Below are 12,515 nucleotides of genomic sequence, written 5' to 3' on the forward strand. Positions count from 1 at the left end.
TCTCTTTTCTTGCTATTTGCTGAAGATATCAAATTGTCTTTTGAGTTTTCTAGTCTGGATTTGCTGATTATAACTCTGTCATGTCAATTAGCATTTTCTTCTATCCTCTGTATATCCTAAAATTTAGTGCTTATACTAGAGGCTAAATCAGATCCAGGTTTGTTTTCTGAGCAAAACTACTTCTTGGGTAGTATTATATACTTTCTTTAGGAAGCATATAGTTTGCTCTTTCTCTTTGGAATGTTATCAGTCATTGATCATCATTGCTAGATCTAATTCATGAAGGGTTGTGTACACGCACACCCACATCCACACACTTCTGTAAGGAAAAATTTCCCTTCATCAACAATTTGGTTACCCAGAAATACAATTCATATACAGAAAGCAGAGTAAATGCTTTTTTTATAAAAATGTATTAATATCAATTTTCAAAGTAACAATTTCATTTGCCAGTGCCCTCTAAGTTGACCAATGAATTTTGTGTTAATATCATTATGAACTCATGCATTTAAACATATTTGGTGTGTTTCAAACCATTGCAGTTATTATCTTTATTAATGCTTAAATCATATCATCTTTGCCAGTGGGAACCAATTCAAGTTGCCTCTTAGATCCTTTTGAGTTGTCTTTGATAGTTTCCTTGTTTTCCAGTAATGCCAAGATGACCTGGGCTCATACTGTACATTTCTTGCCCCAGAGCTGAAATCCTCCATTAATTCATGGAGCCTTAATTCCTTTTAGTAGGAAATGATATGCAGAAATCACAATCTGAGCATTACTTAATTGGTCATTGTTTCTAGGCTTTTTCAGTAAAAAATATTAGTTGTTGTTTTACAGCTTTAAAATACTTTATGAATTTATATTGATAATTTCAACTCAAGCACAGGATTTATTTAATTTTATCAGTCTTATACCTGTACTTCCTTCTTCATGAATTCTTTCTGAGCACCTCAACCCAAATTGATAGCTCATTCTTTGAATTATATTGCCTCCTTCAGCAACTTTCATGGCAATCAACATATAATCTTTAATTTGTTGTTATTATATATATATTTTTTCTTCCCTACCAAATGGTAAGCAATTTGAGGCCAGAATTCATGCCTTTTTACTCTTTGTTAAATAAAGACAAAACTCCTAAAGTGCTAGTGTATTTCCTGACACATAAATTTTTTTCTTTGTATCCCTCAAAATATGAAACACTACTATATGTATACTTTAAATTTGATATATCACTTTAAAATAAATAAATACAAAATTTGGTTTATACTCAATTTTTCAGATATAAAGTACTAGACACTCTAATTTTAGTAGGAATTAAGTTAAAGATATCGAGGTTGTTTGAAATAAGTTTTATTTCACAGATATAAAACAATTTTGAACATTTACAACTTGTACAAAGACTGGTAACATTTATATTTTTTAAGGTGTTATACTAAGAGAATAGGAAAAAAATTAAAGACCACAATGACATTCTAAAGTACAGGTTCAGGAAATGGGAATATGAAGACAGTATTCTATTCAACTACAAAGTCCTGAAACCATATTTGGTTGAAGGAAAATGAATAATACTGGACTTAAAAAACTGTGTGAAATCACACTTTGGTCTGTAAACACTTTTTCATTCAGATATATACCTAAAAATTATATAAAATGTCAGTAAAATGAACCATTCAAAGGTATAATCAAAAAGAGGTAGGGAATGAAAATTAAAGGATTTATTTTGGTAGTTCTTCAATAATGATGCGAGATACTGAATTCCATCCAGTAGAGGCATCTCCTTTGGGGTAATCTGCACAAGTACCAACCCAGATAGCAACATCCACTAATCCGGCTCCGATTCCTTCACAAAGTCCTTCCACTGCAAAACAAAGAGGAAAGGTACATACATCTTTCTTTAGAAAACAACAACCTTTAGTTAAACTTTGTTACTTTAGCAAGCCAGATAATAAATCTACTTAATGTACAGTAAATTATAAAGTCTAATACTTGATAAGTGTTTTTCTTAGCATATAACTACTTTAAAAAGACAAATACACATCCATTCTATGACATAAGTTTAACAGACATTTTTCTTACAGGTTTTAACTATAAAACCAGAATTTGTTTAAGATGTAACCTAAAACAGAAAGCAATTTATTTGACTAAACAAAGGAAGCCTACACTTTTAAAAGCCAAGACTTTGATTTGATTTGCAAGTCTTTTTTATTTAAAAAAATATTTATAGAATTTATTGGGGTAACATTGATTAATAAAATTATACAGGTTTCAAGTGTACAATTCCAAACTGTATCATCTTTATATTGTATTGTGTTCACCACCCAAATTCAAGTCTCTTTCCATCACATTTACCCACCCTGTACCTCTTCTACCTCCTCTAACCCCCTCTTCCCCTCTGTAATCGACATATGGTTGTCTGTGTCTATGTGGTTGGTTTTTTTGCTTAATCCCTTCACCAACCCCCCTCCCCTCTGACAGCTATCATTCTGTTCTCTATATTTATGAGTCTGTTTGTATTTTGTTGGTTTATTTTGTTCATTAGATTCCACTTCCATATATGAGTGAAATCATATGGTACTTGTCTTTCTCTGACTGGCTTATTTCACTTAGCACAATATTCTCCAGGCCCATTCAGGCTGTTGCAGAAGGTCACATTGCCTTCTTTTTTTTTTTTTTTTTTACAGCCAAGTAGTATTCCATTGTGTAGATGTACCACTTTGTTATCCACTCATCTATGGATGGGCACTTGGGCTTCTTCAAAATCTTGGCTATTATGAATAACACTGCAATGAATATAGGGGTGCATATATTAATTCAGATCATTGTTTCAGGGTTTTTTTTATATATTTCCAGAAGTTGAACCATTGGGTCATAAGGCAGTTCCAGTTCTAATTTTTTGAGTTATCACCATACTGCTTTCCAGAGTGGCTGCACCAGTCTGCATTCCCACCAACAGTGCACTAGGGTTCCCTTTTCACCATGTCCTTGACAATACTTGTTGTTTGTTGATTTACTGATGATAGCAATTCTGACAGGTGTGAGGTGATATCTCATTGTGGTTTTAATTTGCATTTCTCTAATGGTTAGTGACATTGACCATCTGCATGTTCTCTTTGGAGAACTGTTTATTCAGATCCTTTGCCCATTTTCTAATTGGATTGTTTGTTTTTTTTGGTGTTCGAGTTGTATAAGTTCTGTATAAATTTTGGATACCAGCTCCTTATCAGATGTATCACTGGCAAATACGGTCTCCTGAAAGTCTGTTTTGAAGAAAGCCCTTTCCAATACTTACTTGTACCCTTGATGGTATTCAAGTAGAGGAAAGAACTTCTATAACATTAAAAGAAATTCTAGCATAATCATTATACCAGTCCCACAATTTGGGAGCCCATTTTACACAGAATTTCCTCATAGTGAAAAAAATGAACAACTCCACTTTTCCCCTTCTGCTATATAAATATGTACTTTTCCTCAGGGTCTCTTGACTTTCACATACTAAGACACAACTTGCATTTGATCTTCTTCACCTACATTAAAAATAAAAATAAAAACACTTCCCCCAGTGGTCATTTTAACAAGCAAAAAGATATAATCTCTTTGATATCTGTGTAAAAGGTAAAGGGAACCCGAGTTTCAGAGTTTCAGATTTTTTTAGAAAATGAGTCCTGACATATACAGAATGTAGGGGTGACATCAGGTGACTGGTCACATTTCCTATCTGGTAGGCACTGCCTTCCAGCTGAGCCTCAGGGATACAGGCCTGGAGCAATATGATGAGGCAAGACCTTCAGGGTCCAGGGCCCTGGCTCTGGTTCAGGTCTCTTGCAAAGTTGGGAGAACTAAGTAGTGTGCCCAGAGTCCCATTTAATCTAATGCCCTCAGTGCCACGCCAGGTGAGAATGCCCAGAAGTCCACATGTTTTTCTGAGGTCTTGCCATCCATGGCCTAGAAACATGTTCACTTAAACCTATAGGACTTCAGACAAGCTTGGTCTAGCATTAACGTCACACAGGTTTTCAACAAATGAAAGAAATATTTTGAATGAACATTTTTGCTATGATAAGATAGCACTTCAGTTTATTGAGCAGCTAAAATATGTTGGACTAGAGGTTCTCAACCTATTTTCTCCTAGAACCAGGTAACAAGATGGCATTTAAATGTTTTTCAAACTCCCCTAGGCATATACAAGGTGTCAAGTTATCCTCTGATGTGTTAGTAAAAGTACTGCAATTCCCTTTTCCTTTTCCTCAAGAAAGAGTATCAGTGAACAGGGGACAGTAATTTTACTATAGAGGTCACCTTCAATCCATCTTAATATAAAAACTGTTAAGAATATAAATCACTTCTGATCACACTAAATCAGGTTTCACACCATGGCGGGTAAATGCCATGTTAAATAATTTATAAAGTGTATGTGTATATAGAGCACAGTGCCTAGGCCCAAGGGCTTTTATTATAGCAAGATATTAACACAGAGACCTTAAAGACAATATAATAAAAAGTAAGTTGTTTATATCAACTGCTGTCTAACACATATCACTTTCTAATCAAATTTTAATTTTATATCTAGATTTTTCTTATTTTAGAGACCTCTCAGAGCGAAAGTACACCTTTCCCTCCAGCACATATATCTAAGGTCCTAGTGATGAGGCTTTTTAATCTGACCAAAGAGAGGGCTGAGAGACGGGAGGGCAGGACCTGGTTTCTGCTCTCCTGAACATTGATTCTGCTGTCCTGGATGAGACATTTTATTTCCCTGGGCCTTCTCTATGTGCAAAGACAGGGACTTAAAATATCTCCTTCATATCTTGAGGATATTGTAGGGATCTGAGGAAGAATGTGGAAAGCTTGCCCTTGATTTCTTAGAGATAATTGGTTTGAGGGGGTTAAGTATTTGACTTTATCCCTGAAGCATGTTGTAATATAAATTCCTCTGGTTAACAGTGGATGGGGGTTGGGGGGGGCTATCTTTTCTTCTCTCTGCCATTTTTAAGTACAAGATTAGTGAGAAATCCCTTCAAGAAACCAGGTAAATGAAGCTCATGATACACACTTCTTGGGATTCTCCCAGCTTGCACCGTCATGGAGTGCCACCCCACAGCCACTCAAGAAACCAACATGGCCAATAGCCAGATATTAATAGTGGTATGTCTGGGTGATGATATTAAAAGATAGTCTTCCCATTTCTACTTTTGGCATCTTCTAAGCTTTCTTTAATGAACCTTAAAATAGAATAAAATAAACCAATAACTTTTTTTTACAGCTTAAGCGACCACTGGTTTAACTGAATGTCTTTTCTCTCAGACTAGGTAGAAACAAACCAAGAGTGCAGGGACAGTATAGAGATGTTGTCTCTTACAAATACAGCAAACTGTATCTACTCTTTGAAAAGACAAGACAGAAAAAGCAGTCTCCACATCAATCTCAGCTAGAGGTTCTCAACCTTGGTGGGACATTATAGGAGCCAGGAAAGGGTTTGGAAGTCCCGCTGCGAAGGCTGCACCCAGGCCCATTAAGTTAGACTCCCTGGAGGGGTGGTAAGCAGGTCTTGGGCTGTTTTAAAGTTCCCTAGTTGAGCCCACTGTGTAGCCAAGGCTGAAAACCAGGGCTCTGTGGCGTTACAGGCGCTGTTTTGCCATTTCATCTAATCAGTGACCTTCAACCATGGGGAACTTTAAAAAAAAAAAATGCAGTATTACCCCCAGAGATTCTGATTCAGTTGGTCAGAGATGGGACCCAGGCATCTGCATATTTTTTAAAAGATCCATTTCAAGAAATTCTTAAATGCAACCATGGTGGAGCATTATGGGCTAAAAACTTGCTGTCTTAGTGATCCGCCGTGATAGTGGAGTCAAACGAATCTTTAGTCTCTAAAGATCTGAGACACATTCTGCAAAATGTCACTGTTCTACATACCAGAAGAAGTGCGATGAATGTTGATTGTTGAATTTAGTTCAGGGCTTCCTTGGTCCAAATAAATGATGGCTTCAACGGGAAGAGGTCCTGAACACTCAGCTCCGTTGAACGTGAAATACCAACGCTGGCAGCATGCGCTTCTGCACTTCAGCCGGAGCGAGCCGCTGAACAAGACCCGCAGAGCACTGTTGGAGCGCATCTTTGTGAAGGTACACTCCTGTAACACACCCAGAAATGCGGTTTGGTTAGCATTTCCTATTTTAATTAAAAAGATCCTTTCACATTGTATTGTGAATTGTAACTATCCTTTACCCCAACCACATTTAAAAAGCTTAACTTTTACAGAGGGAAAAGGATTTTCTGCTAGATAGATAAGTGACTCTGATATTAGAAATTCTAAAAAAATCAAATTATGGCATTCTTAGAATTAGCACCCCACTGAAGGTATCTTTCAGTTTTACCAAAGGAGCTAGTCTTCAGTACTGCGAACAAATCAACCCATATATTTACTTGTTTTTTTTCATTCCAAAAAATATTTCCTGAGCCCAATGTACTGATGCTACAGATACAGCAGTAAATGAAACAGATTCTCTGCCCTCATAGAACTCACATTCTAGACTAGTACTGTCCAGATATATTCAGTCTTGACCTATTTTTATTTGATCAACAGCAAATAGTACCAGGGGTTCAAGCATGGGTGGGGTGTTTATAGTCTTTACCTATGTGACACAATTATAAGCCCAGGTCTTCCTTTCTTTCTTCCTTTCTTTCTTTTTTTTCCTCTAACTGATCTGTAAAAATTATCTGTCAATTGGGTCATGATCTTACTATCTTTTACATGCAGAAGGCACCCAAACCCATTCTGACCACTGCTAAAAGGAACTTAAAAACACATGAATAATTCAGAGACCATTAGGAATAGCTTTTAGCTACAACTCAGCGACTTTGGATGAACTATAAATAAGCAACACGTCTATCAGTGTCAGATATTTAAAGAAGTAGGCAACATTTCAACAAAATGCTTTCTAAGAAATCACAAATGAAACTAAAAATGGTCCCAGCCACCAAAATATGGAAGAATTTTTATGGAAATTCTATCACATAAAAATCAAATCAAGACAGTTGCAAATAATTTTATAGATAATAGAGCAGACATCAAAGAGCAGAGTTAAAAATTAGGGATAATACACATAAGATTAAAACCGTAGAGTTTAACAAAAATAAAATATCTTGTACTTGTCTGGTGACAGTAGTGGTTAATATCATGAGGTACTACATTGTGGATATAGAACCATATATAGAGTTGGTCAACAAAAGAGGAAAGGCTTAGAAATAGTACCAACTTCAATTCTATGACATCCCAGAAGACTTCCCAATTACTTTTGAAGCAGTCACTGATCAAAGTAACTGAGTTATTAATCATAATACATTGCCAGCCAGGCTATTTTGAGTAATTTGGCCATTCTATTTCTCCTAGGCTAAGCAGTTTTAAGTTAGGCCAGCTAACCAGAAAAAGGACAAATACCAACGGACTTGCCACTTCCAGATGATTCCTATCATGTGGTAACGTCTTTGAAATTTCTTCCCACCTTTACGTTTGGAGCCACAGCAAAATTTTTTAGACTAACTTAAATTTACTTTAGGATAAGATTGGAAAGTTGCTTACTATCCAATCTTGTGAACACAGACACATATGCTCTCCCTTTTCATTTGCATTTTTTAAAAAGTAAGTTATGTGAGGTATTAGAGTTAAAATAATATGGTAATTTATTTGTCTTAGAAATACCTTTTTAAAATTAACTCTGAAATGTTATCAATTTTTTCTCATTAAGACACATGTTACCTGTGCCTTAATTTTTTAAAGTCTTTTGATAAAAATAAAATAAAACCTCACCTAAAATTAACACTCAACTTTAAAAACCCTTAAGTTTTGCTTCAATTTTAAAATCATTCGGATTTTACTTACCGCAATTTTTCCAAGGTCTATGCCATAATTCAGTGAACTCCATGAACACTGCTTGTAGTTAGGGGTCCAGGACTCCTCAAAAGTCTCCCGCAGGCATTCCCCCTTTTCTCCTTTGAATCCATCCCGCCCTGGGATCCCAGGGGTACCAGGAATGCCATTGGCCCCAGGGCTCCCATCTCTACCAGGTACCCCCGCAGGACCTTGAATGCACATTCCATTATACTGCAGCGGAAAAAGGAAAGGGAGAAAAACTCTCACCAGTTAACATTCAAAGACTCTGATCGGATTAGAATTGCATTTATGTTGAGCCCTTGGAGGCAAGAATCCTTTCATATCACTTGCTCATGTTCTAGATGATTTATTAGAGAACTGATTTTAAAATTATTTCTAAAATATTGTGATTTGATTTCTTTCCTATTCTTTACACATTTTATGTGCAGGACATGTCACTAGGGTAACACTTCTGACCGCCAACACCACTCGTCCTCCCTGAGAAGGAGTCAGTGACCATATTGCAGGTGACTAGTAGTCTTCAATAGGATGCCAGTGATCTAGCAAACATCTTGAGTGCTAGGATTCTCTGTTTTCCTTAGCGGGGAAGGGCAGCAGCAGTTATCACATAGAAGTTAAGAGCATGGATTCTAGAGCCAGGTTCTCTGGATTTTAATCCCAACTCTATCGCTATTAGCTATGTGAGATGGAGCAATCCGCTCAACATGTCAGTGCGTCCTTCCTTATCTGTACAATGGGGGAAATACAGTATTCCCTCACTTATTGCGGGTATTACATTCTAGAACCGCCGTGATAGGTGAAAATCCGCGAAGTAGGAACCTTACATTTATTTTAGTATTTATGTATATTTTAAGGCTTTATAAACCTTTCCCAGCCCCTTATAAACCATTCCCAGCCCCTTATTAGCCTTTCCCACTCCCTTATTAACCTTTTCCACACTTTTATAAACACTACTTATGTTCTTAAACATATTCTACACTCTTAAACCTACATAACTTTAACACATGTATACAGTACCGCAAAATCCCGCGATATAGTGAAAAATCCGCAATAAATAATTAAATATTTTTAAAAATCCCGTGATACAGTGAGGCCGCGATAAGTGAACTGCGATATAGACGGGGACTACTGTAATAAAGATTCTTAAATATCTTGTAAGGTTTGTCAGAGATGTAACATAATACACAAAATGTGCTTAGAACAGTGACTGGTACACTGTAAACAGTGCATATGCCAGTCATGATTACTCTTCTCATTCCCCCAAAAGCATGAACCCTGGGCAAGGGACCCTGGGCAAGTGTGTCCACTCCCTTGGTTGGACCTTACAAGGAAGAGGAGAGTATTAACAAACCCTCCAGTTAACACCCTAAAGCCAATGTAGTTATATATTTTGATCCCCATCAGTCTAATTCCTGAATTGGTCCACTTCTTAGACAGTCCAAATCTCAAACCCAGTCCACTTAAATTTTTATTTTAATATTCTCCCATTTGCACAGATGGTCACAATCTACAATTCTATGTAAATATACTATCATTTTATATAAATATACTGTCCAATCAGAATTAAAAACAAGGTTCCTTATATATTAAAATAACTTCAAAGCTTATCTTTTAAGTTCACCATCTGGGAATAGACATTGTCATGTTATTAAATCTAATAATAACACGACTTAGGCAGCAGCCTTATGTCTCTAATGTTTGCCAATCAATTTGCTTTTTACATCACCTCTTTGGTCTTTGTTTTCATAAAAGATTTTTGTGACTTTGACCAGTGCTATTTTCTTGATTGTAAGGGAAAAAAGGACAGTGCTATTTATTTTCTGCCAGAGAAACAGTAAGAAAAGCAACAAAAGTGCCAAAGTATTAGAAGACTTGCTAAAGTATAAAGTATTGTAAATCAATCTAGTTAATTATACATTTAATTTTCATTTTGGTAATTTCATTCACTCACACTAGCAGACACATGCAATGCTTGGACATAGATTTCAGGTGGAAAAGGAGAAACAATAATATGTGGTATTCTTTGATTTCTTCGTTATCATTACCCTCAAGGCAAATGCTACACAAAGTTTTATTTTCATATCAGTAGTTCTCTGCTGAGGCCATTTTTTCCCCAGAGGACACTGGCAATGTCTGGAGACATTTTTGGTTGTCACAACTTGGGATGCAAGATTGCTCTTAGCATCTAGGGAGTACAGGCTAGGGATGCTGCTAAATATGCTACAATGCACAGGACAGTCCCAACAACAAAAAATGATCAGCCCAAAATGTCCATAGTGCCATGGATGAGAATTTTTATCCACATTTTACTCTAAAATACCACATAATTTTACTTAATTTGTTTTCACAGATACTGCATCTGTCTTCTTTCACATTAAAATGCTAACAGCACCCATTTTGGTACCTACCAGGTCAGGGGTAAGATACGTAAAAGTCTGCGGAATGAAACCCTATTTCTTTCACCGGTCACCAGGGGGCAGAGCTTGCTGGAAGCTTGAAAGAACTGCTTTGAAAGATCTGTACAAAGAAGTTGCTTTATAGACACTGTTGAAACTTTCTTAACGACTATGTGGACTTTTTTCCTCCAACAAAACCAAATCCAAGCTCCAGGACGCACCTGAACCTGGTTGCAGTAAGCTTTTCCAAGTCAGGCTAGAATTATGGGAAACCACAGGTACTGTAAATCTTTGCAGGGGAAGAAAAAAATTGCTAGCTTTACAGGGAAAGGGGTTATTTTGTGTATCGTAACTACAAATTCACAAAATGCAAGCTTCACATGAACCACATTCATTTGGTACAATTTTAAACAATTTAGACACTTAAAATAGAACTGCAGTCCCGAACACATATTCTGCTTTGTGGGGCAAAATTACACAGCACATCACCGAAAAGCGCTGCATGAAATGGCAGGAATTTTCTTCCAGAGCTTTTGAATCTGGCTCTTGAAGTTGCCACGGAGCTTGGTTTATTAGCTCAATTTACAAGGGCAGCTTAACATATTCAAAACAGTTTTTTTTTGTTGTTTTTTTTTAATCAAAAAATGCCCCCTCTCACGTCCGGCAATGCCTGTAAACCTTATTTGTCCGCAATTAGGATTGACTTAAGGATTGACTCAAGGAATATGGTAGTTGTGAACGCATCACTCTTACCCTCCCCTGGGTTTGTTGACTTTTAGACGGAAAGAGCGTTAAGCAAACAGACCTTCCCATAGATTAGCCCGTCAGAAAGCACTTGGGCTATTTATTTGCTCTCCTGGAAACTGTCTTCTTGCTTTTAGCTCAACTGGGATGCTCCCACCTGGTGACCTCGGGCTGAAAACTCAGGGTGTCTGAAAGGAGTGACTGCCTAGCTGTCTAAACAGAACAATAAAATGGGTCCTTGGAGAGTGAGTGCCGGGGTCTTCATCTCCTCTTCCGGCCGTAAACTCTCTGAACCATTCCTGGCCCCAGCTGTGGTCGTCCAACAAAGTAAATTGCAGCCCATACTCCCTAGGAAGATGACCCAACGTGACTCATAGTCTTCAAGTTACAAAGTGTTGGACGGAGGCTTTCTAAGGGGTTGTTTTTCTCTCCTGCGGGCAGACGTGGCCCTCAGTCCCAACAAAGGACACGTTGCATGTCCCTGGCCCAGCCCACCCAGGCAATCAGCCGGTCTGGGGTCTCTCCCAGGCAGCTCCCACGCGTTCTAACCTACCCAAACTTCTCATTCTACTCTCATTGCTGTTCTAACCCTCTCCATTCTCACAGGGGAGTGAAGGAGTAGGGGGCTTCAGAGGCCAGAAATTATTGGGCAAATCCCTGTACTTTGGGGCGTCCCACCCGTCTGACGTCGCATCTCCGCTCCACAATGGCCCCTTAATTCTGATCCCAGGACATCATTACACTCACAGCCCAGGTTCTTCCTTACCTATAGACTCGGACAAAGCAGGACACCCAGGCGCACGCAAGTAACACACACACACACACCCATCTGTACAGACCCCACCTTCCCCAACACCTGGACTGACGCTCTGCCCCCTCCATCAGCGCAGCGGAGTGCCCGGCTCCCTGCACTCACCAGATCCACCACCTCCCTCTGCCGGAGCAGCGCCTTTTGCTTCCCCTTAGGGGTCTCGGAGGCGCTCGACGGCACCCGAAGCTGCAGCAGCAGGAGCAGCAGGAGACCTAGGAGCTGCTGCACAGAGGCAGCGGCCGGGGTCTGGGGGCGCATGGCGCGCGGCGGCCCCGGGCAGCGCAGAGCTGGAGCTGGAGGAGCCGAGGAGAACGGACGTGATCTGAGTCTGGCCCCGCCGCGTTCCCAGGTCGGCGCAGGCAGCATCAATGCGCCTTTCACCCGTGCGCCTCCCTCCTTCCCCCTCTCCTCCCGCCCCTCTGGACACCAGGAGTTTCCATCCGGTAATAGGCCGGAGCCCCCATCCCGAGCCTGATGTAGGGCGGGCCAAGAGCCGAGCCCGCCTCCTCTTGCGGCCGCTGCTTAGCCCGCTGGGACCCTCGCGGGGCTGTAGAGGCAGCGTGGAGAAGCCTCTTGCAAAGTCGGGGTGAGATGGCTGTCGTCAGGTAGCCACAAGTGGAGACTTCGAGGACGGGAGTGGAGATAGTACTGCCTAAATGGACACTGTAGTGGC

General features: G+C 39.1%; 1 protein-coding gene across 1 annotated transcript; it reads right to left on the bottom strand.

Annotated features, from left to right (window-relative positions):
• Positions 1 to 1,495: 1,495 nt before the first annotated feature.
• On the bottom strand, positions 1,496 to 12,203 carry CTHRC1 (collagen triple helix repeat containing 1). The gene is made up of 4 exons (XM_090282770.1): positions 11,948 to 12,203; positions 7,880 to 8,101; positions 5,914 to 6,130; positions 1,496 to 1,858 (listed from the first exon to the last, which is right to left on the bottom strand). The coding sequence occupies exons 1-4, from the start codon at positions 12,098 to 12,100 to the stop codon at positions 1,716 to 1,718; spliced, it is 735 nt and encodes a 244-aa protein (XP_090138896.1). The 5' UTR covers positions 12,101 to 12,203; the 3' UTR covers positions 1,496 to 1,715.
• Positions 12,204 to 12,515: the final 312 nt, after the last annotated feature.

The sequence above is a fragment of the Furipterus horrens genome, unplaced genomic scaffold (genome assembly GCF_987537825.1).
Source record: "Furipterus horrens unplaced genomic scaffold, mFurHor1.1.pri manual_scaffold_7, whole genome shotgun sequence".
Taxonomy (NCBI): domain Eukaryota; kingdom Metazoa; phylum Chordata; class Mammalia; order Chiroptera; family Furipteridae; genus Furipterus; species Furipterus horrens.